The 27,729-nt window shown below is 52.7% G+C and overlaps 1 protein-coding gene across 6 annotated transcripts in view; it reads left to right on the forward strand.

Annotated features, from left to right (window-relative positions):
* MTSS1 (metastasis suppressor 1) overlaps window positions 1-27,729 on the forward strand; it is a 110,753-nt gene that overhangs the window by 64,228 nt on the left and 18,796 nt on the right. For 3 of the 6 annotated variants that reach the window (XM_012723006.1, XM_012723005.1, XM_012723008.1), the window contains exons 3-6: window positions 14,717-14,801; window positions 15,947-16,038; window positions 17,603-17,677; window positions 21,407-21,418. In XM_012723006.1, coding sequence (XP_012578460.1) covers window positions 14,717-14,801; window positions 15,947-16,038; window positions 17,603-17,677; window positions 21,407-21,418 — 264 coding nt within the window. The remainder of the gene's footprint in view (window positions 1-14,716; window positions 14,802-15,946; window positions 16,039-17,602; window positions 17,678-21,406; window positions 21,419-27,729) is intronic. The other 3 variants (XM_012723009.1, XM_012723007.1, XM_012723004.1) reach the window with 1 other exon arrangement.

The raw sequence follows: 27,729 nt of genomic DNA on the forward strand, positions 1-27,729 counted from the left end.
TCAGTTCTCTGTATATTTTTGAACACACACACACTTTTGACTTATTTCAGACGTCACTGTTGTTCCTGTTTTCTTGCTTGGGCCTATCCCCAGTGCCAAGGTTGCCACCTGAAAGGTCAGTGTCAGCCTATTCCGGTCGTACCTGGGTAATCGCCCAAAACAAGCCAACATCTCAGGGGCGGGCAGCTAGTCCTTCAGTTCTCTACATGCGACGGTCTCGCACACACCCTTTGGCCTGTGCCCAGCCATTGTCCAGGCGTGTGCAGCCCCAACCCGTGGTTGGGGAGCAGCCTGCTCCCGACAGCCCCCCACCCCACTCTGTCCTCTGTCTCCTCATCAGGAGCCCCTGTCCCTGCTTCTGCCCCTTCCCCACTGGCTTGGGTGGCATATGTCAGCTCTGCAGGGGCTCACCAGTGACACTAATTCTCGCAGGAGCTAATCTTGCCTCAAACTTTAGTGAGTTTGCTGATTGTGTACCATGGACGCTGTTTGCTGGGTGCTTCCCTGTGAATGACGGGTTCCTGCTGTGGTGGGAAACCCCGAGATCCTCAAGCAGCGTTGTGAGGCACCTACTTGCAAGTGCTGCCGTCACAGCAAAATGCGCTTCGGTGAAAATAAGCTCATTCGAGTGGCTGATACCAAGGAGAGCCCTGCCGGTGTGCAGGTCTTTCCTTTTCTTCCTTTTTTAAAAAAAGATTTATTTATGCATACAGACCTGGGATACAAGGCAGAGTGGGAAACAGAACAGGCAAATTGACTGAAGTTCTCTGTTGAGGGGAGCAGCGGGCGGGTTAGGAGAGGTCTGCCTCGCCATGTGGGTCACCTACGGGGTGGGGATCGAACTCATGCTGAGGTGGCTTTAGCTTCTTCGTGCTGTGCTTTAACCCGCTGCACCATCAGGGAGGGCCCTCTTCCAGTTCCTCTTAGGGAAAGGAAGAAATTATCTATAAAGGGGTCTAAGAATCGTTTGTCTGAAGAGATGACCAGGGCCCCAAGAGACACTGCCTGGGAGATGCAGAGGGGACTGTGGCGAGGGAGGCACACCCTGGTGGCCCCTCCCTTGGGGTCTGTATGTATAGCTATGCACGTGTGTGAGCTTTATGCAGCACGTGGACACAGGGTACTTGGAGGGGATGTCTCAGTCCTGTGCAGCCCCCGGGCAGGGCACCCACTACCACAGGGTCTTTGCTGTCTCTCCAGAGCAGTGAGGCTGCGATGCACAGAACTCCCAGGTCGCGTGTAATGACTGGAATCTGAAGCTAGCCCTGCACACAAGACCTGGGAGAAGCTATCTGCACTCTGGCTTTTCTTTGCCTCACCCTCTCCAGCTACTGGGAGCCCTGGTCAGAGAAGCCAGAATGATTTTTCCCAGATCTACTTGGAAAGGGAGGGTTTCTTCAAGTAAGAACCCTCTTCCTCTGAAGCCTGCACTCCCTTCAAAGATCAGAGAGGAAAACTCCCTGGCCTCTTCCTCCAGGTGCGTGCAGACCATTCGCTGGCCCTGGAGAAGTCTCAGCTGAGACTTGAGGACCCTTGGGCCAGAATGAGAAGGAAACAATCCCAGTGTTGTGCTAAAACTAGGTTGCCCCGAAGGCCCCATTCATTGTGGATTCTGTACCTCCTTGATGCCAAAGGTTCTTTAGAAAATGGCTTTAAGAAATCTCAGGGCTTACTGTTGAGAATACCGTTTGGTTAGGTCCCTTGTCCTCCTTTATACTCGGCCAAGTGATAGTTGTCATGGCAACAGAGCTGCTCCAGCAAAACCTCTCCTAATAGCGTCTAAGGGGATCTGGCACTTCCTGAGATTGTTAGTCATTATCTTCTAAAAAAAAAATATGTCCCGAATATTGCGAACATTTTAATGGGCCCTGTTCCATCCTTAGGGGGACTTTTGAGGTCCCCATCAGCCCTGTAACTGAAAATAGCAACTTTGTTTTGTCTTCACTTTTTTCCTTTTGTGAAGAGTCACTGTCCAGTTAGGACTCGATGCTTTTGTACATAGTAGGTGCTCAGATGTTTAATTGGAAGGCCTGGCAGAATGGCTCAACACTAATTTAAACGTTTATTAGACATGCTCTTTCCCTACATGACCTCTAACCTCAGACCAGATATGGCCCCAGAGCTCATGCTCTGTCAGGAAAATCGATTTTCACAATGCAGGGCAGGCTGGCTGCTGAGTGAGCCCCAGGTGTGTCCCTCGCCCGAGAGATGGTGAGATTGAGCTCAGCTGCCCAAACCCTACGAGCATCCGCCCTTCTGAACAGCATGTTACTCGAGTCCTTTCCTTTCTTTTTTGGTTTCCTCACCTGTAAATACCTATTGAGTCTCTATTCTGGGTGACACATTCTGCATGAGTTGAGGACCCAGATACAGTTTGGACATCATCACGGCCCACAGGAGTCACCGTATAATGGGGACCAGGCCCAGAGGCAGTTAGCACCCAGGCATCACGTGTGGTGCATCCTGAAGCACGAGAGCTCGAGGCCCCTCAGCTGTGAAGTCCGTGCAAGGCAGAACGAGGGCTCCCCGCGTGCCCAGCTTCTTACGCAGTCCCTCGGAAGCCCCTCCGGTGTCCTTGGCTTGGGAGAGTCAGAAGCCAGTGGGACCCAGCTGCCTGTGTGTCCTGCAGCTGCTCTGGAGCAGCTCTGCCCAGACGGTGCCGGTCCCAGGCCTCCCTTTCATTTAGACCCAGAGTCGTGGCTTCGTTTGTTGGTAGAAGGATGGGCGAATTCCTGCCACAGACCCAGGCCCTATGGAGAGCACAGTGAGCACTCATAGCCCCAGTCTCTTCAGGCCCAGGACCCTGGGCCACCCCTTTCCTCTGGCAGGGTCTCTGTGCGGTGGCAGAGCGCTCAAGGTTTGGGGCCTATGAGCTCCTCAGGCCCCTTGGACTCAGAAGCACAGCTGCTCACTGGGTCAGAGGTGCAGAATCGGCCCCTTGCAGGCCCTCTGAGCCAGGATCTGCAAGGCAGTGTAAGCCACTGTGATCTGAGGCCCGGTACAGTTTGAGAAACGGGGCGACGAGAGGAGGATGGTAGTAGGTTAGTCCATCACATGGCCTTACACCTGTGATGGTGCATGTACAGGTGGCGATTCATACCCTACACCCGGGCACCTGTGTCATTTTTTTTTTTTTAAGATTTATTTGTGCATACAGAACTGGGGTACAGGCTAGAGGCTCAGGGGCGGTACGAGGTTTCACCAGAGACACAGTGGGGAGCAGAACAGGCAGATGGACGAAGTACACTGCTGAGGGGAGCAGCAGGTGGGTCAGGAGAGGTCTGCCGCGCCATGTGGTCACCTCCAGGGCAGGCGGGAATCGAACTCATGCGGAAGCGGCTTTAGCTTCTCAGTGCTGTGCTTTAACCTGCTGCACCACCAGGGAGGACCCTGTGTCATGTTTTAAACCAACAGTCAATAAAAAAATCAAAGAAAAATGATCTTAGGTAAATTGGGCAGGAATCAGCTACAAAATGGGCCTGACTGCATTCTCAAGTCCACTGGTGGACCTTGCTCTAAGTGTGGCCATTGGGTGATGCATGCTGAGATGGTCTTGGCCCACCCTGAGTCCACCCTCAGCCTAGGGCCTTGCATGCGGACTGGCCAGCTCATCCAAGTCCAGCAAAAATATGGCAACAGCATGGTTTGAGTCTAGTCCAAAAACAGATATTTGGGTAGGAGGGTTTTAATTTTTTTTTTCAATTATAAAATGGAGGGGGACATAAGTGTTCAATTTTTCATACAGTGAACATTTGGGTGCCTATGGTCAGTAGTGATACATCCTCAAGCATGATTAAAAGCTTCGACTATGGGGGGTAGGGAGAGAAATGCTCTTACTCTGAGCTCAGTCCTGCACACAAATTCTGAATTCTACTGTGTGATTTTAGGGAAGTTATTTAACTTCTCTGAGCCCCCGGTCCTCACCCGTAAAATGATGATAATGACGCCTGTATGAATAGTTAGGTAAGAGGTGAAACAGTGACTCCCATGTGCTTGTAAGCGCCTGTTAACATTGCCAGCTCTCGGAAGAGGGTCGCTGTTCTTAATAACTGGAGAAGCAGCAAGAGCTCCCTGAGCGGTGTTAAGCATAAGCTGCTGGCCACAAGGCTATGTGGCCAGCAGCAGTAGCAGAGCCAGAGACCGGCTGTAAGGGCAGCATCAGGGCTCATTCTCCGGAGTGCTGGGGTCCTCCCTTTGGAGATGACTGAGCCCAGCCTTACTGTTTCCCTAAAAAACTCACTTCTGGTTCTGTCTCTACCTTCTTCAGGCCATTTTCTCATTTATCTGCCTTTCCCTGAGAGATAAAGCCCAGCTGGGCAGCTGTGAGCATCTGCCCGACAGTTCACTTCCCGAGCTGAGAACATGACCTGGGGGTTTGCACATCAGGCCGGTCTGCTCTGCCGGCACATTCTGGCTTCCTCTTGCCACTGCAGCCTGGTTCCGACGAGAGCAGCTTCCTGCGCCCGCGAGGCAGAGCCAGACAGGCAGTGGCAGATGTGGGGGAGCCAGCCAGCCTTTCCCTGTGACGCCCCTAAACCACTGTTTCAGCCAGGCGCCCTTCCATCAGAAGTGGCACGGGGGTGAGCCTCTGCTGGGGGCATTTGCCCGACCGTGGGCTTTCCTGGAGGCCGTCGGCGCGATGCTATTTCCACATCACCCTTCTCACTTCGCTTCTGAAACAGCAACAAAGAAAGAAGAATATTGATCTTTGTGGCTGCCAGCACACTGCATGCCAAAGTCGCAGGCTCGCTGGTCTGAAGCTGCCAGGTGGTGATAAGATTGTGTGCGGTTTTGTTTCCTTGCTTTCCAAAAAGTCGTGAAGTGGGAGAAGCTGGGAGTGTGTGATTGGGGGAAGAGCGCCAGCAATTTGCAGAGTGCAGCGGCATCTTCCCCAGGAGTGTCCTGACCTCCCCTCCTGCTGGGAGCATGGGTTAGTAGTGTCCCAGGAACACCTGGCGGAGGGCCCGTGATGCCTCAGCCGCACACGGCCACACGGCGCTTCTGTCCTAGAAGCTGGAGGCCGGAGGCCGGGACGTTCCTGGAGCAAAAGGGAAGATGGGCTTTGCTGGAGAGAGAGCACGCAGGTTGAGGATCTTATAAGTGTTTCCACTTGGCCCTGATCATCCCCATGAGGACAAAGGCACCATTCTTCTGCTGCCTCAAGTATGAATGTGTTTCTCAGTTGTTTCCTTGAAACCAAATTGTGTGTTTGTTGCAAGAACACAGGTGACAGAATCAGCACATTCGGAAGTGTAAGGATAGTTTTGAAGCCAGTTTCAGGGCTGACGCGAGGTATTTTGTGTGCTGTCGCGTGATTTAAATATGACCAGGTTATGTGGCCGGTGTGAGCGCAGGAATATGTGTGGGACCTGGAGTGCCACCGGCTGGGTGTTCTTTTCTCCTTCCTTCTCCCACTTGTAAAACAGTTACAGGGTGACAAAGGATGCCCCCTCCGCCATTGTCCATCTCTCGTGCCCAAGGATAAAATCCTGGTGAGGCCCCAAGCAGCGTAGGCTGTGAATTTGATGTTCTTAATATCCCAAGGGCCTTCTTCGACCTTTAATGGAAATAACGGTGTCCCTGACACAAACCAGCTGCTTCACAAACGCGTGAGCAGAGAACACGTGTGCGTTTCTCTGAATAGAAGCAAGTGTGGAAATCCGGGGAGGCACCGGGAGCATCTCTGTGCGGTGAAGGCAGGTGTGTGCGGCTGAGCTTTGAGTAGCTGCTGGTCTGTTGCTTGGTGACTTTCCTAAGATTCCTTCCAGCTCTCCAGCACCCTAGAAACCCGAATCCTCGCTTAGATTTGTTGTCTGTTCGGGGTGACCGAGTGGGACAGAGTGTCCCTCAGTGTCTATCAGGGGACAGAGACCACATTAGCATTAATTTCGCATCTTTCTCCCACATCCTGGCCGCTTTAGGTTGTTTCTCTTAAAGGGGTCATGTCATTTGCGGGGGGGGGTAAGGGGGTCACCCTGCAGATCCACTTCTAGAGCCTCCTCGGCCTGGAGGGCTCATGCACTCCTCCACATCCATTTTTTCTTGGTCAGATCATGTGGTCCCCTGGTGATTTGGGGCGTGGCGCCTCGGCCTGAGCCTTTGAGGAAAGGGTAGTCTCTGAGGGGGCTGGGGCGTCATGCCCAAGCCTGCCAGGCACCCAGAATGAGCTGCCTTAGCAGGGTCCCACTCAGATGCCATTTCAGAGCCCCTGTACTGGCAAAGTGGGAAAGGAAAGAATCCTGACATGCGAGGCAAGACTGCGCATGTGGGGTGCTCTCACACACGGCCGTGTTGGGGGCACGTGCCGGCTCTGGGCATCCCCCTGGGCGGCAGATGGTGCACCCAGCCGTGCCCCGGAGAACCCGCCAGAGTGGCAGCTGATGCACGCTGAGCAGCTTCTGCGGTGCCACGCCAGGCAGCGTTCCAGCCGGCCAGCAAGGTGAAGAGACCTGACATATCCCGGCGTCTGGGCTCCCTCAGCCCAGGCTTGAAAGGAAGCGGGCAGACGCCTCTTGCACAGACCCTACGATCTCATGGTCTCCCGGGGGTCTCCCTGCGCATGTTGGGGTGCTTGCCAGGTCTGGGGGCTGTAGAGGCTTTCCTTCCCTCTGCCAAAGCGGCTGCTGACTTAGCTGTTCTGAGCGTCTGAGCATTGCAGCATGAGAAGAGCTCTAGGGCTCGGGCTCCTTTAAGAGCCAGTGAATGGGCGGCCGCCTGGTGGCTTCGCAGGCCTGCGGCACAAGAGATGGAGACTGGCTGCCCTCGGCGTCCGGGGCTTCGTGCTGTCCGATAAGCACGTGGTGGATGCAGAACTGTTAATACGTGCCAGCAGCTCCTTCCCAAACAGGCCGTCTCGATGGCACCTTCTCGGCCTTTGTTCTTCTGAGATGTTTGGGACGAAGGACAATTCCGTCTTTCACAGACGCTGCGATTTGTACTGTTCACGGGTCTCCTGCGGACTTATTAGCTAGCCCCTCGGAGAAGGGCAGTATTGGACATGGGAAAAGTGGGGGCTGTTTCAGGGGAGCTGGCAAGTCCATGTGGATAGCCTGGCCTGAGGTAATTACCCTAGCCACCGCCTTCTGGAAGGGCTTTGCTGATTATTGCAACATCAGGGTTCCACTTAACTGGGCCATTGATGTAAACAGTGCTCCATATTTTCTCTTAAAAGAGACCAGCCCTCCCTGGTGGCTGGTCAGGGTTAAAGCACAGCGCTAAGAAGCTAAAGCCGCTTCCGCATGAGTTCAATCCCCGCCTGCCCCGGGGGTGACCCATAGGGCACAGCAGACCTCTCCTGACCCCCCCCCGCTGCTCCCCTCAGCAGTAGACTTCCTCAGTCAGCCTGTTTTGCTCCCCACTCTGTCTCTGGTGAAGACTCTTACCACCCCCACACCTCTGGCCTGTACCCCAGTTCTGTGAGACCAGCCCCCTGCTTCAGTGGCTCACAGCGGCAGGCTCTGTGCAGGTCTGTGCACTCCTCCCAGCTGGGCTATAGGCTTAACCGGGGCGCAGCTGGGGGACCTCCCAAACCAGTTGTACAGGCCATCATTAAGTTATTTAATTATAAGGTATCGGCCACATGTTTGGGATATGAATGTGAAAATGAAGATGATTATTTCTATAAAGCAACCAGAATGTTTAGAATAATAAGATAGAAGCAAGTTGCTTTATTAAAAAAAAAAAAGTGCCATCAAATTAAGTAAGGCTGAGGCAGTTGTATAAGATTGAGACTCCTAATTATAAAGGAGAAAACCTAAGCTACTTAGACTGTTTTCCAAGAAGCCCAAACCGGAATCACAGATGATGCTCAGTGTGGGGAGGATTTGGGGGGCCGTAGGCAGCGGGAGTGACCAGACACCAGTGAGCAAGCACGTTTTGGGAGCACACGCTTCCCTCACGTCTACGCAGGTTTGACCCTGCCGAGTTCACACAGCTGGCACGCAGGGCACCCCATGTTGTGAGGTCAGAGCCAAGCTCCTGACCCTTTGGCAGGTTCTACCACTGCTTGTCCCCCTGGTCCTCGGCAGGTGGCAGCAAGCTGTCTTGCAGCTCAGGATCAGCCAGGGGAAAGGGCAGCTTCTGGGCAAGCCCCGGCCACCCCAGTAAGTGACAAGGAGCCTGGCATATAGCTGCTGAGGAGCCCCGCGACTCTTGAGGGGCACAGAGAGGAGTGGGGTCACAGCTCAACAGGTAAGATTAGATGCAGATGACAATCTTTTGGAAAGATTCCTGATGAAGCACCTCATAGGGGACCTGCCAGCATAGCTGCTGTTTAGGGGCAGGTACCAGAACCACCCTGTCACCTCTGTGCTTCAGGTGTATCACCCACAGGTGCAGCAAACCACGGCAGACTCTGCGGGCCCTGGGTGGGTGTGCGTGGCGCCTGCTGTGTCACGGGCTGCAGTGGTCCCAGGGGCTGTCGCCCTGGCAGAGTCCGGCACCGTCCGAGCACCCACGGTGGGGCTGAGGCCTGACTGCAGATGCAGCTCCTCCGTGCCGTCGCCCTGCTCGGGCTCCCTGGAGTTTGGATATTTCACATTTTAGACTCGAGCATCAGCTGCCTCTGGTTGAATGCATGTGCCCTCGGCTGTGGGCAGCTAGTTTGTGCCCACTGGCATGGAGACATCAGCCATGGGGTTGAAGAAATGTCTTCAGTGGCACGAGGAGTGTTTCCTTCCTCTCGCTCATGATAGGAGTTGCCGATGATCTGGGCCCTGCGGTTATGGCTGCCAGCCACAGTGGCTTCCCTAGGCCCTGTGCCAGCGGGGGACCCCTCCCTAAGGGAGAAGGACATATGCTCCCCAAGCTTGTTGTTTCTTAACAGAGGTGATTTGGCACGCAGGGCACGTTTGGAGAGCTCTGGAGACATTTCCAGTTGTCACGAACTTGGGGTGTGTCACTGGCTTCTGCAGGGGAGAAGCCAGGGTGCCACGGGGACCAGACAGCCCCAAACAGGCAGAAGGCCTGCTCTGAGAGACCCACAGCACTGAGGTTGACACCCCCACTCAGGTGCCTCCCTGCCCCTCCAGTCCCTCTCCTGCAGGGTGTCAGAGAACATTCTGGCAGCAGCTCAGCCTCACTCCTCATTAGCCTCCCAACAATCTCAGCTCTCAGAGCCACCCCCCCCCCCGCCACCCCTATGCACAGTGACTTATTGTAGCCTTGCTCTTCCACCCAAGCATTTCTGACATCTCGTTTCCGCCCGCCCCTCCCCCTCGGCAGCAGAAACCGGGACAGAACAGCTTTTCAGTCCTCATCTGCCACCTGCACGCTGTGGACCCGGCCAGTGCCGGTCCATTAGTCCCCCACTGTGTGGGGAGACGAAGCAGCCTGCAAATGAGGCGGCATGGTGCCACTTGACAGATGCCCCCTGCACCCCTCTCTGCAAAGCCACTGTAGCAAGTGCCGGTCTGAAGGGTGGAGCCAAGTGAGACTTGGGGGGACAGGCAGGAACAGTGGCCCTCCTCCTCTCCTGACTCCTCCCCCTCTGCCCCCCTCAGATAAGTATGAGATGGTCTGTGTTCTGTTGGTGACGTGGTGCGCCTCTCTGTTGTAGTTGGGGGCTCACCAGCTCATTTGTGGAGGGAAAGAGAAGGGGGCTCTTTGTCAGTCAGGGCAGGGCTTGAGTGCACTGCACCCCTTATCAGCCCCCCAGAGATTCACGGTTTCCACCTAGAAGCAGGGTCAGCAACGTCTAACTCACGGGATTGCTGCAGAGGGTGGCGTCATTTTGCAGTTGTGTCCCCCATGGACTCCAGCCGGGGACCTCTCAAGGACTGAGCTTTGTCTTCATCTCCTGCACCCCTTTCATGGCTGCACAGTAGCTAACAGTGGGGTGCATGGTGTACCCCCAAAAGCTCTGCTGATGTCCTAACCTGCGTACCTATGAGTGCGACCTTATTTGGAAACAGGGTCTTTGTAGATGGCACCAAGATATGATGGGAGCATCGGACACGCAGAGAGGAGGGCTCTTCACATCTCGGGAGACGACACGTGCCCGCGGTGTCGTGTGAAGATGGCCGAGACCAGAGCGCAGCAGCTGCTACACGTCAGGGTGGGCCCGGGAGGGCAGAGGAGGGTTCGGGAGACTCCTCCCCACCAGGGTCCCGGGGGCTGACACTGCCACCTCCTTGGGTTTGGATTTTAGCCTCCCAGACAGTGAGAAAACAACGTGGGGGTACAGCGGAGCCATTGGGGTGGGATACCTAGCTAGAGCGGCTTTGTGTGTCTTCATGGTGGAAACATTTCCACAGTTTGGGCCCCAGCATCTACTGGGCATTTGAGCCACTGGACTTTTAACTTCTTCCTGCTGATCGTCTCCTTCATCACCCGACTATCCAGTGTGGACCCTGGGCTGATTTTGTGTGGGCTTATTATAAAAACTGCTGCTTGTGGGAGAGTCCTTGTATGCACCATGTGGCAAAGAACAGAGAAGTTGGCATAAGGTGCTGTGCCACCCTCAGCAGGAGGGGCAGGCTCACATTCTCTCCCCATCAGCTGAGTCCTGGTGTGGGGACACCCTCCCCCCCCACACACCCGCTCCTTTCAACAAGCAGGCCACATGACAGGGCTTAAGCAAGCATGCTTTCTTACAAAACTGGAGCTGCAGGTCCACAGGGAGAGCAGGCCCTGCACTGGGTGTGTTAATTCGGTGTCTCAGCAAGGTCACAGGGACTTGGGGCCTTCCTGGTGCTGGGCGGCATCCTTAGGTTAGGCTGGTGTCTGTCTGCCCTTAAGCAGGGGCCACTGCGGTGACTGAGCAGCCTGCCTCCTTGTTCACGTCCTGTGTGGTGTCTCTGAAGTTCAGGGAAACCTACCCCAGAGGGCTCCTCAACAATCTTCTCTCAAGCTTTGTCCTTGAACAGACTGCTGCCAGATGGTGGCTGGGAAAAGAGGTATCGATGATGGCACTTCTTCTGTGGTCTCCGCATAGGCAACTCTAACCCACCTGAAGTAGGCAGAACAACAGGACCCCCAAAGATTTCCATAGCCTCTTCCCTGGAAGCTGTGTGAGTTTGTGACCTCAACTGGCAAAAGTGAAGGAGCTTGAGGTGAGAGATGATCCTGGATTATCCAGGTAGATCCAGTACAGTCACAGGGCTCTCGTAAAGGAGGAACAAGGACCCAAGTCAGAGAGAAAAGCTGTGGGGACAGAAGTGGCGGTCAGAGGAGAGAAAAGATGCACTACTACAGGCTCTGAGGGTTTCCCAAGCTAAGGATGGCAGGAGACTTCTAGAAACTGAAGGAGGACAGAAAGCAGTCTCCCCAAAGCCTCCAGAAAGGAATGTGATGCCTTGCTTTCAGCCCCCGAAACTGGCTTTGGAATTCTGACCCCCAGAACTATAAGATAATAAGCAGGCATTGCTTTACATTTGGTAATTTATCAAATGAGTACTGCATGGCTTCTCTCTTGAACTCGAGTCAATACAGGCTTCTTCTAAGATCGTAAGAATCGTTTGAATTTTCTATTTTATTCACAGAGAAGATACACAAATACTTAGACATTAAACAGAAGGTAAACCCAGTCCCTGGCCCCGCCTCCACCTGGAGCCAGCCTGGGGATTTGCTCTCAGTGAGGGAGCCCGAGATTACTCCCGTCAGCCCCAGTGCCTGCCTAGTACAGGGAATACAGAAACAGGTCAGATCTTGTCCGCACTCACAAGCTGCTGAGTGATTCTCCACTGGCCATGTGATGCCATAAATATTCTCACTGTCATATCAGAATGCGTCCAGATGTCTGCTCTGCCTCTCCCGCCACAGCCAGTTTCCACTCAAGCTTTATCCAGCCTGCTAATTTCTTTCTTTTTTTTTTTTTTCAAGTTTTAGCAAGGGTCAGGGAGAGCAGAAGACCTTGTTAAGCACATCCACAGCTACAGTTATTTTTAGGGTGTCCTGTGTTGCCAAGATCAGCAGCAGTGCTAACAGCTGGGTCCCGGGGCCTGCAGAGGCTGTCATCTGCCCATCTCCTTCCCTCAGGCCTTTGGCCAGACCCGGCTGTCGGGGAGCTCTGTATTTCCCCTTCCTTCAGGGCTTCCTGAACTGGGGGCACAGTGGTGGTAACACCACCCTAGAAACTGCCGATGTGAGCAAACCATAGCTCAGCTTTTCTGGAAAAACATGGGCTTTTCTGGACATGAGAAATTACGAGGAACCATCTATGGACAGTGTCAGGCAAAAAGAAGAGAGCAGGGGAGTGGGGTGAGAGAACTGAGCTTCAAGAGGATCTTTGCCAACAGTCACATTCTGTCTTGAGGAAACCCCCTGCATGGGGGGTAACCTACCAAGCAGCTCCCCATCACTTAACTCTCTGTCGGAGCTTTGCAAGGAACTAGAAATGAATCGTCTGGTCCCGTTTGGATAGTTTCAGACTGAATCACCAAAACAGCCGAGCCCCCATAGTGACATGTCGATCAGTAAGTCTGGTGGAATGTTCTAGACTCTCATCGTCTTCTAGACTCGATGCTCTGCCCCTCCCCATGCTCCTTTGTGTAAGCACTGTGTGCCGAGTGGCTAAACGTGGAGACTCTGGAGGCCCAGACTGGCTTGGAATCCCACTTACTGGCAGTGTGACCTTGGACAAGCTGTGTCTGGAATGGCAGCAGCATCAGCACAACTGGGAGGGGTAACTGCATTTCTGTGCACAAAATCCTTACCCAGGCCCAGCCAGCCTCAGGCTCACCGTGCTTGAATGTAAACCTCGTGCATTCCACCTCTTGGTCATGTTCTCTGGTTTATTTAACCTGCTGTCTCATAGTCTGTTTCCACTTTTTACTGTTGTGAACAACATTTTCATGACTGTCGTCTTAGGTAAGGATTTGCTCCCTTCTTTAATTATTCCCTCAGCTTAAATTTCTGTCAGTAGAATTGCTGGGTCAAAGAGGATACCTGGTTTTCTTGATAGGTGCTGCCAAATTTTCCTCTAGAAACTTACTAGTTTTACACTTCTACTGGCAGTGAGTGAGTGTGCCAATTTCCTTGTGCGGCCAGGTTATTAACTTTTAATCAAATGAAGGCCCAGGAAAAATAGGAGATATTTCCCTGGGGATAGAGTGTTCTTCTTGCTTATAAGCAATAAAAGCTTAAGAGAACCTGGCGAGCCCAGAAGGCCCTTAGCTTGTGTGAAAACAGCGCCGTCTGCTGGCCACCAGGATGTGCGCCCAGGTGGGGGCTGGTGGATGCCTGGGATGCTGCCGGCCACCCCCTGTGCCCAGCACTGGCCTAGAGCAGAGACCATCCTGCATGTGTGTCAGTCGTGTTAAAGCTGAGAAATGCCCTGAGATGTATTACAAAGTAAAAACATTAAAATATATAATGTTAATAAGAGGACATTGCAATGTAGAGGTGATAGAGAAATTAATAACATCTCTTTTTTCGACTCAAGATACCTGTTTTTGCAAAGTGAAATGGAAAATATGCAGAACTGAAAGAGCACATGGATCTTTCTAGAAGAGAAGGCAGAGGAGAAGGCGACCCATAGGCGTGTCACAAGCACTGACTAGGGAGGGGACTTTTTTCTTCCTAGTTGAACCTGCCATAAATTCCTGTGGTTTTCCCTTACGAGCCTAGTCTGTTAAAAATAGTGCTTTATGTGTGTGCGGCCCTCACGCCCCTGTGTTTTTCTGACCTCTGTAATTGTGCTTTCCAGGGCTCAGGGCAGTATTCCCATCTGTAGCTATGATGAGTTTCGCCCCCTCTTCCTTCCCCTGCCACCCTGGTGCCCATGTAAATGCTGATTCAGACTTTTTCTGAGAAGGAAGGGCGCTTTCAAACAGAATCTTAGAGAAGAGTGTGCCCAGAGGGTAAAATATGGACAGAATGTCAGGAAAACCAAACTGTGCTGCAACTCGTTGACATTTATGAGCTAGAGGGCTGCTTTCACTGGCTACCCAGACCTGCAGAGATACTCTGTGGCTTGGTTTTGCTTTGCCTTGCAAGTCTCTGAATGACTTGCATGCTAGAATTTGCATCTTGAAACAATTATATCTGGAGCCTAATGAGCTGTGCTCAACAATACTAAATGGAGTCCTTTGCCAGAAGTTGGAGTGGCGGGATCCAACACTTGCTGCCCCTGAACATCAGATACTATTTTGATCATTTCTTGGGACGTATGCCTCAGACTGTAAGTCATGACTTGTTTGAGGGCAGTAAAATCAGCTCATGGGGCCCTCCCTGGTGGCGCAGCAGGTTAAAGCACAGCACTAAGAAGCTTAAGCCACTTCCGCATGAGTTCGATCCCCACCTGCCCGGGAGGTGACCACATGGCGCAGCAGACCCCTCCTGACTCTCCCGCTGCTCCCCTCAGCAGTGTACTTCCTAGATCTGCCTGTTCTGTTCCCCACTCTGTCTCTGGTGGGTCCTCTTACCCTCCGCATCTCTGGCCTGTACCCCAGTTCTGTATGAATAAATAAAATAAATCTTAAAAAAAAGTCAGCTCATGGTCACAACCAGCATTTAAAGGGGGTCAAGTAGGGTATTCTGTAAGGTCAGGTAGCTTTCGTTCTGGCCATTCTGGCCATTCTGTGCAGCTGCCCTCTGCACATGGTAGCCTGTGTGTGTGCCTGTGTGCGAGCTCACGTGCATGGGCTCACGTGTGCGTGGGAGAGGCGTCTGGGGCCAGTGACCTGGGCTTCAGCGTGTTGGCTGCCCTCCGGTTCTCTGGGAGCTCGCGGCCAGCCCTGCGTCCCGGCCCTCAACCTGGCCTCTGTTGCTTTTGCAGGTGGCACCCGGGAGATCGGCTCCGCTCTGACCAGGATGTGCATGCGACACAGAAGCATAGAAACCAAGCTGAGGCAGTTCTCCAGGTGAGCGTGGGTCCCGGTCACCAGGCCCTGCCGACTGCGGTGGAGGCAACAGCATGGTCTCCCCGCGGCGCTGAGACCCCCAGAGCCCACCTCGTCGTGGCCCACCTCTCATTTTGCTTGTGTTTGCTGGGCGCCGCTGTACCCTGGTCCCCGCCTAGGGCTGTGGCGAGAACCAGACAGTCCCTCCGCTTGCAGAAACTGCCCCCCTTCGAGCCTGGGCTCCTGTGCATCATCCTGCTGAGGCCTCTGGGTCCTGCGCCTGCAGCAGCCTCTTAGGAAGAGGACAGTGAGGCGTAACCACCTCAGCAACTTGGGCTCTAGATGCCAAGTGAGGGACACAGGAACAGCCCTCGGCCAGGAAATGATGGGCGGCGGGTGCTGGCGGCGGGGTGCTTAGGGAGCATCTAACTCAGAAGGGGGACCGGAGCTGACTCCTGGAGCTGTGCCGGTGCTGGCTGGGCGCCTGGGAGCCGAGGGCCCTGCCCGCGGGCCCTGATGAGGGGGGGGGCTCCGAGAACCAAAGGTGTCCAGAGGCCCAGGACCTACGGCCTTCTGGTGTGAAATGTCCGTTGCACGGGTGAGCCGGGGGTCTGTGGCACCCCAAGTGCTCTGTGTGGGGACCCCCGTCCTGCAGGTGGCAAAGTGATCTTTCGGGGAGACCACACCAAACGCAGGGTCATACCTGGAGATACCCTCGCCCCCTGACCTGGAAGCCGCCCCTCCGCACCCCCTTTGGGGGTATCCACGGTCCGTCTCCCGCATGACTTCATCAGAATCTCCTGTGGCTGTGTAAAAGCAGCACTGCTGGGCCCACCCTCACGGCTTTATTAGGGGTGAGGCAAGGCCCCGGTGTCGTCACCCCTTTGAAGCTCTCCGGGCTTCTGTGTGCAGCCGAGGGCAGGCCTGCTCGTCGCAGTCTTGCTTGTTGGAAGCAGCGTTGGAAGCGAGACGTGTCGCTCTTCCGTTAAGTCACAACTTCCAGTAGGCACTGAACAGCATCCTGAGAACCAGGTGGTTGTGAAATTGGGAGTCAGACATGGCTGGGGGCTGGGGCTGGGTGTGCTGCCTTGACTGGCTTTGGGGAATCTCGATAGCAGAATCTGTTTAATTTTCTCCTTCCCTTTTTTTTTTTTTTTTTGTGAAAGTGCTTTGATTGATTGTCTGATAAACCCCCTACAAGAACAGATGGAAGAATGGAAGAAAGTGGCCAACCAGCTGGATAAAGACCACGCGAAAGGTACTGGGCCAGCTGTGGGTCACGGGGTAGCGTCAGGTGAGGAGTGGCCTGGTGCCCTTCCGGGATTACCGGTGTCACCCTGAGGCTTGCCCTGTCCTTGCTGGTGTCCTTCTGCACTGGGGGTGTGCCGTCAACAGTGACCCTCTGCAGGATTCAGTGCTGCTGTTGTGAGCATGAAGCCTCAGTCAGCAACTGATGGCATTCATTGTGAACTCACCTGATTCACAGTGTTTTGAATTAATATTAATCTAATTCATTGAAGTTTCTAATAAATAAATTTGTGCTGAATTAGCAGGCTTAAATGCCAAATGCATACTCCGGCATTTCAGCACAAATGAAACCCACAGCTTTAATGATGGAAACCCACCTGGGGTCTCCTGCCCACACTGGCCATCCTTTGCATTTGCCTACAGACCCCATGTCACATCCCCTCATGTGCCCAGACTCTGGGGAGAGTGATCCCGACAGACGCTGCCCTGCCTTCCTGGAGCCGATCGGGGTGCTGCCTTGTGGAAGGACAGGAGGCACTGTGGGGAGTGCTGGGGGCGGGGGGTGCAGGCAGCAGGCAGGCCTGACGGGGTGGGACTGGCAAGCAGCAGCTGCCGGCAGTTCCAGGAGCACGGACTCTCGGACTCTGCCTGCTTCCTTCTGATGGGAAGAGGCGCTCCCGGGAGTGACCGTAGGGAGCTGATGGCGTTGCCGTGACAGTCACATCTCAGCGATGCGCGGCTCCACGCAGGACCACCCCAGTAGGGTGAACTTGGAGAAGTGCGTTCTTCTGGTTTTCAAAATTAAAGTTACGTTTCGCTGCCCTGTGGCCTGCGGAGAGTCCAGTAGCATTATGGCACAGAGAGCAATAGACATACTGACAGCTCGTGCTGCTGGTCACTGGTGCCCACGGATGCAGGGCTGGCACAGACCTTCCGTGGCAGGGAATCACCACGTGGCATCTGCGAAGCACAGTAGCAGGGTGCTCTGACGGGAGGCAAGCCTGGATGGGCCAGGACTGCGGCAGCTGCCCGTGCCGTGGCCACTTCTGGGGAGTGGGGACGCAGCAGCAGGGAAGGGGAAGCCTGTGTGGGTGGGGGGAGGGCTGTGGCTGGCGGGGGCCGTGGCACACCCCCTCCGTGCCTGGTATCGCAGCCACGGTGGGAGCTGCCCTCTCCTGGCTTGCTCTTATGGCAGCGCGAGATGCTCCCTCACCTGTGGCCTCCTGGCTGCTTTGTTGAGCAAAGCCCTGCGGATTGGGGGCTTGGAAGAGTAGGTGAGACTGAAGCCTTTTCCTGATTCTTTCATTTGTATTCAAATGTCCCCAAGCCATGTCTTTCCCCAAAGACTGAAGAGTGAATGCTTTAGGGACCAGGCAGGTTTTGTGGTTTTGCACAGTAATAGCCCCTTTGCTGCAAAATGCTGTCGTGAGATTTTGATCCTGTCATATTCTGAGAAAGCTGTAAGTTGCACGTCCCGGTTTACGCTTGCTGGGGCGGAAGGTCACCCGTGACCACGTGGAAGATACTTTGTGGAGCAAAGTGATAAAATTATTCCATATTCTGCTTTCTCTTAGAATATAAAAAAGCTCGCCAAGAGATAAAGAAGAAGTCCTCAGATACGCTGAAGCTGCAGAAGAAAGCCAAGAAAGGTAACTACAATTCCACCACTGCCCCTTACTCTGAGGAGAGGAGAGTCAGGCCGGTCCCCCGTGAAGGCTGAGTTCCACGCGGGTGCCCCTCCATACCCGGAGGGGCGTATGGCGGCTGTGCCGGTGGAAGTTCTCCGGGCCAAGCCTGCCTGTTCATTGGAGGCTCCGGCAAAGCTGTGCCGGCCTCGGCCCCTCCCCCACCTCTGTCTCCAGCAGTTGGCAGTTTCCAGTCTATTGTCTGTTGTCATGAACCTCTGAATTCCTTGGAAGCTTTGGGTGCATACAAAAGCCTTCATGCAAATGTTCGGTAGTAATTATTAGAGATTATGTCACTTTCTCCTCCAACTGCACAGCCTGTAATCTCCAAACCCTTTGTTAAGTCTTGTGAAAATGTTGGCGATGGCTGCATCCTGGGTCTTTGCTGCTGGTTGTGAGGTGGACACTCAACGGGGCGAGCAGAGTGGCTGTTCCCCGCCTCCCGAGTTCCAGCCCTCATTGTCCTGTCTGTGACCAAGCTTCATTCTTGCGGCATGCACTGAGAGCTGGAAGAGGAGAATCTAGCTGCCTCCTCCTTTTCCCCTGTGCCATTTTACCAAGACTTGGTGTAGGGTCTCTCTCCATCTTGAAAGGTGGCCTTTCTTCCAGTCTGTTGTTGTAATAGTAAGTCACTTAATGCTGCTTCACAACGGATGTTTTCTGCTTTTTTTCCCATCTGGTTGCCCTGTGGGTAATGTTTAACCATTTGTGTGCGATGACCTTAGGTAGAATCCCTCAGTAGAGGTAGAAAGCCAAATTTCCTCTTTCCTCAGCTAGCAGTCAGTCCTTATTTGGAATTCAGAGAAAGACATTGGAGAGATGGAACAGTTTGCGAAAGGGAGGAGGCAGAAGAGCAGGACAGTATTGCTAAGCTTTGGCATTTCAAAAGAAAAAAAGGTCTCCTGGTTCCTGGAAAAATACAGAAAGCCATCTCAAGACGAAGAGGGCCCATTTGGTAGCCAGGGTTAGAGTTTGCTGGTTCTGCCCACTTGCTTGGCTGTGTTTTGCTTGGCGCTTCTGAAATCCATACTCTGTGTAACCTTGGGAGTCAGTGTTCACCAAGGCAGTGCGTCTGGACAGTCACATGGTGAGCCTGGAGGTAAATGTTATAAATGGCTCCCACTCCACTGAATCTGAGGTCCCTGGGAGCAAAGCCAGTAAACATCTGGAGCTGGACTTCACCTGATGGGCCAGGCTTTGAGAGAGAATGAATGAGTTCGGAGCGGGAGAGCCCAGGAGGGTACTGGTGACTTGGGGAAGGTTTGGGAGTTGGGTGAAAAGGACGAGGTTAAAAAGCTATTTTCCCTTTGTGGTTCCAGAGGTCTCTTTTCAGAGAACAGAGGTTCTTTTACAGTGATGATATGATCCTTTTTATCTGAATTTTCCATGAGGCTGAGACAGGCCTTGTCTGTCACTCACTGTTTCTGACATCATCCAATTAGCAGAATTTGGATTTCTGAGAAAGCCTGATAGGTTGATTGCAGTGCAACACAAAAGGAAGTTTCTGGTAATTGGACTTGTCCAGTGCCACCTGGGGAGTATAAGGAGCTCCCTATCAACGCTCCAGAGAAGAGGCTGTTGGGTGGTGTAACCCAAAGAGATGTCTCAGGGGGACCTAGGAGCAATTGGCATTTAGTTATGAGGGTTTGGGAGGCACTTGGAGCTGACAGCTGAGAGAATGTATCATTTTTCAGCCCCACCATGTCTCTAGCTGTGTCAGATACCATATCCCTTCCAGACAAGGCACCATGACACATGCTTAGAAGTGTACAGGCCAAGTCAGATCAGTAACCTGGAAGGTTCTAGGTGGTTTTCTGGTTAGTCTAGGGTACCATTTAAAACACTTAATTTTTTTTCCCTTCCAAAATACCTAAGTGCATTTTATTTTAGACTCAAGTGCTTACATTTGTGTATTTCTGAGGTAAATGGAAGTTTCTAGAAGGGTACCAGAGACGACATCCTAAGTGAATGTTTGCTTGTATATTACTCTGGACGTATGGCTTGAGAATGGACTAAGAGGCCTACAAGTTAAGGGCTGTAAGAAATGATGAGTCTTCTAGTTATTTTGGGTCTGGTTAGCAAAGTTTCCCTTTCTGCTAAAATGTCTTTTGAGACTTAGGGAGGTTTTTTGTTTTTTTTTTTTCCCCTTCAAGTGGTGACTCCTTGAATTCTTGACTTCAGAAAGTGTTAGTAGTTCCTTCTAGGATTTTCACCAGATATTAGCAGAGATGAACTCTTTGGAGATATACATACTGTCCTGACATGCTAAATCTGATTTTTTTTAAGCCAATAATCACTTCCTTTTTCATGTTTCAAAGAGATAATCAAGGACATTTTTTGTCTCAGCTTTTTCAGAAGCTGTCATCTTGGCTCTGAAAATTCTTCTGACTCTCCTTTTCAAGACTATAAATGTCTTTTTGTGCACTTAGGGGTGATTTTTACCACTACCTTGTATGTAACAGACACCCCTATTTTATTTTTGTGTGTTTCAAACTTAATTTTCACTCTGCAGATCCCATTTTATGTCACTTTGAGTCATTATTATAAGAGAGAAGGTGGTAATTTGTAACCTAAAGGTATTTAAATATGACTCAAAAAAAAGTTTAATGATGAGTTTGATCTTTTTTTACCCCCAATTTTACCCCCAAATCATGTCAAAACCACTTGGCATGTGCCTCAGCTGTGGGTGACTGGACCTGTTTTCTGCTGAAGGCAACTCACACACACCTGCTTAAAGCTGGAGGAACAGTGGGGCTTGTAGAGATGGTCCCTGCCCGCTGAGAGGTTTGGTGCCCAGGGCCCCACAGGGCAGAGTCAGCCCTTTATTCGATGAAGGGGACCCTACCCGGTCACCCCCCCAATTCCGAACAGTGTCCCTTGTGGGCCCATGACACCTGCTGCTTGATGTCCGTTCCTGGCCTTAAGGGGCGCCTGGAGTCGGCCATCACCCAGCTGGGGAGGAAGGCAGGACTGGGTGTGCGAAACATCTGTTATTTTGTCAACGTCGGTCACCTGACGTACAAAATCAGCACGTTTCTGATGGAACCAAGTCCCACATCGCTACGACTTTAAAAGTTACTGTGGTAAAGCTTCTTGTTAATCCAGACTTTCTTAGAAAAAGTGAACCAGAACATTTTAGTTTGTTAACCCCTAAGCCTGATATTTCAAGAGTAGAATGGATCATTTTCCACCAGTGGCTGCAAAGCTAATATCATACACAGATCTCGGAGTCCTGCCCTAGCGTGCCATTCGCCACTATGCTATCAAGTGAAGTTCTTCCGTTTTCTTTTCATTTTCCGCCTCTCCTACAACTTTGTTTTCTAGGTGTCCCCCAGTTGCTTTACACATTAGGATAAATCACTCTTGAAAGGTTTTCTTGGTGAAGTGGTGTAGTTGGCCTCTTGTGGGAATAGACTTTCTCTTTTTCAAAGCCTTACTGTATTTTCTAGGGGTGCTTACTGCTAAGTAGCAAGAACTATTTAAATGTCAAGGAAGGGGTACCAGCTAGCCAGGGATGGGGTTCCAGATGTGCCCCTCTTAGTGGGGTTTAACTGTGTCACATAAAATTCAGTGGCAGGCCATGGACGGTTTAACCCGCAAAGGTAAGACTCTGCTGGAATATTAGTTTGACTTTATTATTTTCCTTTTTGTGTCACTTGTGTATCCTGTACTTTCTTGCCGTGTGCCCCCCAGTGGACGTGCTTGGTAAGTCTCCACCCTGCCTCTCTGGTGGCTGGACACGCTCGGCCCCCCGCGGGCTCTGCGTGATTGTCCAGACCTCTTCTAGTCGCCCGCATTTTCTTCCTGGCTCAGAACAATCAATATGTCTACTTAATCTTCCATACCTTCCAGAAAACTGTGTGCGTGTGTTTCAATCATTTTCTTTTCTTTGGTGTTTGACCCTTGGAAAAAGATGAGCGTAATATTCTGAGAACCTTTGCATCATCACAATCCAGTATTAGACTCAATGGAAAGAAGAAATACAGAATCCTTTAAACCCTCCTTTCCACAGGAAATAAATTAATTTAAACATACATATGTACCTGGTATATATGTGTGTGTTTATATCAAACAAAACACAAAGAATTACATTTAATAATGTTGCCAAACAGCCCTCAAATCTGATTCGTTTGTACTAAGCTTGCAAAGATCTTTAAATTGGTCTTTCCCACCCCCCACCCCCCACTATGTAGTTCTTTTCAAAACCAATTCATATTTTTTAAAAAAGGTATTTCTTATTTCGGTGGAGTTTGTGACATGTTTCATTTCAAAGGTATCCAATCTTCAAATTCAATAATCAAAATGATTCTTCTTGACTGAATGTTGAGCTTCACTCTGTGGGTGATTACGCTACTAAAACGTCGCTTTCGGAGTCTTGTGACTGCCCCCCTGTCTCGGGAAGGTTTGTCTGGGAGGTGTCTGCGTGGTTTCTTCTGCCCTAACATTCTGGAAGCTGTGTTTCCTAAACAGCCCCACTCTCTGAATTGGAGTCGGTCATCTACAGTGAAGTCACATGGGTCCCCTGGGGGCGAGGGGACAGACAACCCACTGTCCAGGGGGACCCTCATGGTAACATTGGCTGGTTGCTCCCCAGCTTTAAAAACGATCCCAACCCTTGCTGTTGGGATTATGAAGCAGAGTGAGCAGTTCTAATAAGTCTTTGGGAAGAAGGTAAGACACAGCCATTCTTTTGTCTTATTGTGCTAAAATTCAGAGAACACAGTTTGCCAGTTTCAAGTATACATCGCACCCCAGTGTTGTTAAGCCACTGCACACACTTCAGAGTATTTGCATCATCTCAAAGGGCAGCTCCTGCCTTTGCAGCAGCCACCCCCGGCCCTTGCCTCAGCCCGTACGGCCATGCATCTACTTTCTGCCCGTGGATTTGCCTTCTGAGCATTTCCTAGAAAGAGAATTGGAGACTCTGTCTCTTTTTGAGGCCATGGGGCTTTCCTGGAACCCACTAACCCTGACACGAGTCAGTGTCGGGGGCACATGGGGCATTTTATTTGTTCTCAGTGAATGGGAAGTGGGGTTAGGATGAGCGAGGAAGCCACAGTCTCTGACCTCCAGAGGTTTTTGCTCACTCCTCAGGGAGACTCTTTGCAGCCCCTCCAGTTCTGTCTTGCAGGGTTCAGCTCGATGGCTGAGCCACAGTGGCCGGTACTCAACAGAGTGAACTTGGGCAAACGCCCTCAATTTTATTTTTTACAAACTTCAAATCATTTTGAATCTGGTCATCTATATCTTAGCCAGGTTTCAAGTGGCTAAAATGTTCTGGCTTAACGGAAGAGAAAAAGAGAGTCATGGACCGCCCTCCTTTGGTCTAGTTACAGCTGTTGGCCTTGAGCCCCAGTCCCTGCTTCCGCTGTGGCCAGGGCCCCCAATGAGGATGGGCTTTGCGACTCTAAGAAGGTGTCAGCGGGGCTGCTATGCTCTCTGGAGGGGTTTAGACTTGAGGGGGAGCAGCCCTGTTAGTGCTGCTGCGTCAAGTGTCCGTCACAGCGGGCAGAGAGGAGGCACGCCTGTGAGCCAGGGTGGGGAGCTGGTAATGAGGACGGTGAAGGGGCTCGCGGGGTCACAGTGGCTCCAGCACAGGGCTTCTCATGTAGACGGGACCTCCAAAATCCACAGTGACGGGAGCCATGCTGCAGGGGGCACCCGGGGACAAGCGATCGCCTTGTGCATGGACTAGCCACATGTGGGAACCACAGTGAGCCCACCTCCCGCCTCCACGTGGTGCTGCACACTCCTGAGGACCAGCACCAGACTCGCCCGGTCGCGCTCCTTTTCCCTGCAGTTCCAGGCTCACCTGGTGCACGTATGCTCTGGCCGGCGTCAGGTGCGTGCGCACACGCCCCTCCCCACATGTGTCTTCCACGCTCATGAAACCAGCAGTGATCACTCTCAGAAGGCCCAAGACCTCCATCCAGGGTGGACTGATCTTCCTGCCTCCACAGAGAAAACCAGACGCCTTTCCACCCTCCCTCTCTGGCATGTGAAGGAAGGTGATGGCGGGCCTCTTCCCCAGAGCAGCTCCCGCTTGAATGTCTGTGTTGTCCGTCAGTGGAGCTGGGCTCTCAGGCCGACATGTGCAGAGGCCTCTTTCTGCTGCTGAGTAGCAGAGAAGAAGAAGAAACATGGCTTGCAAGGTGGAGTGGCGGGGCAGGGCACCTGCCCGGCCCCCGGCCACACCTGCCAACAACGAGTTTCTGGAAATTGTTAGCAGTCGTATCCCTGTAGGACCAACGAGGCCACTGAAGTCAGGCCGTGCTGCTTCTGCAGAGTGGCTGTCAAGACCCCAGGCAGCCCTGGGTGCCCCTGCAGGTACTTTACAGACCACCTCCCCAGAGAGTCACAGCCCACCCTCTGATGCTTTCTGGTGGCTCAGACGGTGCAAGGTCCAGGCTGCTTTGTCCACAGCTGCCCGAGCTCCCTGGCAGGGGTTGATGCCCACTGGGGATGTCAGAGTGCACTTCGGGCCTCAGTGAGCAGCTGGCCTGAACAAATGATGCAGTGAAAGCCGGAAAAGATCCTTCTGAAGTCAGGGTGACTCTAAATGCAGGCAGATGATGGCTGGGGCTCCAGAGGTTGCCCACTTGCGGTGTTGCACCCCCTGGGGATTTCGAGGCAGCTGTAACACAGCAAGGAAGACGTTTGAGTCACAGCTTCATTCCAACAGGAGTGCACACATTTACCGATGCAGGAATCATTGAATAGGGTAGCAGTTTTCCCCGGGAAACCTGTGTGACAGACAGTGAGTCCGCGTGAGAGAGCCGCAGCCTGCATCTTCTCTGGCCCGGGAGATACCAGTTAGTATCTGCTGTGGCAGACAGGTGGGAGCAGGCGTGGGCAGCAGGATGGGCCACCCCACCTGCCTCCAGCCAGTGCTGCCAGGCTGGGCGTGGGGCTCCGACTCCTTCCATCTTGGTGGAAGCCTGGGTGGTGGCATTTTGATTTTCACACCACATGTTGCAGACTCCCAATGAGTAGCGACTTGAAATTTATCCCAGGAAGCGCCTGCATATGGCTGTGCCATTTGAGATGAAAACATGAGTCCTTGGCGGCGAGGATTCCGCTAGCATTTTTCAGAACTGAGGATTTCAGGCGAAGACGGCCCAGTGGACCCTGGGAGGCCCCACCTGCAAACCCTCTTCGTTCTCAGAGCTGGTCTCCCACACACTCATCGAGGGCCTCGGGCAGGCCTCTGGCAGTTCCTGCTTGCAGGGCCTGAGTCAAACACCCTGAAGTGCCGTGTGCCAAGTGTGGTGAGAGCTTGGCTTCCTGTGGCGTGTTCAGAAGCCTGGGCAGTGTCACAGGAAGCCACGCTCCCTACAAAGCAACAGAAATCGAAGACAGCTTCCTTGATACTGATTTCTTGCACACAAAAAAAACCAATATGGTTTTAATCTCGCTGGAGAGCACTGGATGTCAGGGCGGGGGCAGTCCTGCTTCTCTGTCGCCACCATGATCACCAGACAATCCTCCATGGGGCTAATTGATTCACTCCTGGTGCCATCCGTTTCATTCACAAGCTTCTCCTTGACTATTGCAGACGAGTCCTGTGAACCCAGCAAGTCTGCATTCACTCAGGAAATAGGTACGGATTGCTTCCCCCTGCTAGGCCCTGTGGCAAGGAGGCAGACATGGTCTCCACCCTCAAGGCGTCCCAGGAAGGCAGAGGCTCACTTTGGCTCCCGGACACAAACTGTGTGTCCGCAAATTCCATTCCGTTCTGATGCTGATGCCCCCAAGTAAGCATAGAACCCACAGGCCAAGGGCTCAGGCCCCCACTTCTGTCATCAGCCACAAGGGCGGGACAATCCCCAGGACCACACGCATCTATCCTGTAGACCCCAATGTGGGGTTTCCCATGAGCCTGCTTCAGGGTGGGAGGGCTACGAGTGTTCCTTCGGAGGAAGAGTGTGACAACACGCAGACAGGCTGTTGGTGTGGCTGCTGGCTGCAAGCCGGAGGTGGGTCTCCCGCATTTCCTGCAGGCTCGTGTCTGCTTGGTGTCAGGCATGTAGCCTCCTGGAGCCAGCTGAGGTGGCTGTGATCCTTGACGGTTTCACCGAGAGCTGGAGGACCTCTTTCGGCGGATTGAGTGCTCGTGGGTGAGGTACCAACCCGAGGCGGTGCCAGAGCCACTGGCCAGCGTAGTTTTCCCATGCGGAGGGAAGGTGGGAAGTGTGCGGGGGTCAGACGGTGCCCGGGTCTGAGTGGCCCTTCACAACCAGGCCCCGGTGAGAGGGCCCAGTCCTGGCCTTTCCAACACCTGAAGACTTAACTTCTAGAACATCATACCACGGCAGGAGTAGAAAACTAAGGAGACTAAGGAGAGCTGCAGCCTCTGGAAGGAATTTTTCACTCCAGATTCTACCTCCCGGGGACACCTTGCACGTCCATTTCAGTATTTATTCCCTATTTCACTGTTCATGTCCCTGTGTCATTGAATCTCGGACCCATCAATTGTAAAATGTTCTTTTCTGGACCGTGAACAAAGGAAAAGCCCTGCTGGTTCCACTCTGATGCACCATGGATGGTGAGACATGTGCTAATGGCGAAGTGAAGTGTGGGGCCAGGGGGAGGCCGAGTCGAGGATGCTGGTGGATCCTCTGTCTGTCCTGTAGGATAGAGATAGTGGCTGGTTTTCTGGCTGCCTTGGCCCAGTGTGGCCTGCGGGGCCCTTGCCCAGTGAGCCTTCTGTCTGAGGGTGGCGTCTCCCTGGATTCAGCCTCCAGGCTCAGGTGCAGGCTGCTGTGTAGTGTGTGTGTGTACACACATCCACGTAATGCTCATCACACTAGAGTAGCTTTTGGCTGGGTCTCTGAACATGCAGGATGTCACAGCGGCTTGTTCCAAGGGTTCGTGTTTGCAGGAGCAGGACATATACCGAGCAGACTGCTTGAGAGCTGCCTGCCCTCAACGCAGGCCCTTCCCTTACTCAGTCTCAGTTTCTCCCTTTGCCGAAGGGGACATTAATTCAGACCTTTAGGAACGTTGCTGTGAAGATCAAGGAAGCCCAGGTGTAAATGTTGTGAAATCAACAGACTTCATCTCCCAGAGCTTTGCAAACTCTCCTTAATTTAAAAAAAAAAAAAAAGTAAACCCTTCCACCATTAGGTGTACTTCTTTGACCCAAGCCTATAAACAGTGCTTTGCCTCGAGCATTTTCTATAAAGAGAGGAATAGTGTGATTTCCCTGGGGGAGGAAGAGTTCCTGGCTGTTGTTGCTCAGAACTCTCTGGCATGAATAAAATACAACCAAGACCTGCACAAAAGCATTCACAAGCCAGAGATGGCTTACATTTTATAGAAAAGGTGCTAAGCGAGCTTTGCTCAGGAGTGGTATCTGGAAAGCCTGTTAAGGCACCCCTTCCTCCCCTCGGAGGTGGGCCCTGGAATTGCCAAGTTTTCACTGGTTAAGCTGTGGAAGGGAATGTCGGCAGAGGCCAGTGAGCAAAGTTAGGTCAGGTTAACCCTGCAGCACCTGGTCTGTTTGTAGACTCAAGTACTTGTCTTCCAGCCAGTAGGTTGAGTGGTGGCAGTGTAGAGCACGGAGTAAATACATACATGGTGCTTTCTGCCCTCATGGCTTCCCCAAACAATAGGGATGAAGGGCATCCGAGAGCCAGAAAACAAACATGAAATCAGAACTTGGAGTAAAGGGATAACCGTATACAAGCAGCTTCTCTGGTCAGGTAAGAGAATCCTCATCTGGTCAGTGATCCAGGAGGGTTTTCCTGAGGGACCAAGACCTGTAGGATGAACAGCACTGGGCAGGTGGGAGGAGGGACAGTGGACTGCCTGAGCGCCCGGGAGTAGGGGAGGAGCAGGAGGGAAGAGGAGAGAGATGTCTGAGAGGGTAGGGCTGGTCTGTTGGAGACCAGCTCCAACTATTGAGGTGTCTGGAGGCAAGACAGGCAGGACCCTAAGGTGGGAAGGCGTCGGCGAGCAGAGATTCTTAAAAAGGGGAGAAGGAAAAAAAGGGGAAAAGGGGGTGAGGAAGACAC

Source organism: Condylura cristata, unplaced genomic scaffold (assembly GCF_000260355.1).
Source record: "Condylura cristata isolate star-nosed mole 26May11 unplaced genomic scaffold, ConCri1.0 scaffold00009, whole genome shotgun sequence".
Classification (NCBI taxonomy): domain Eukaryota; kingdom Metazoa; phylum Chordata; class Mammalia; order Eulipotyphla; family Talpidae; genus Condylura; species Condylura cristata.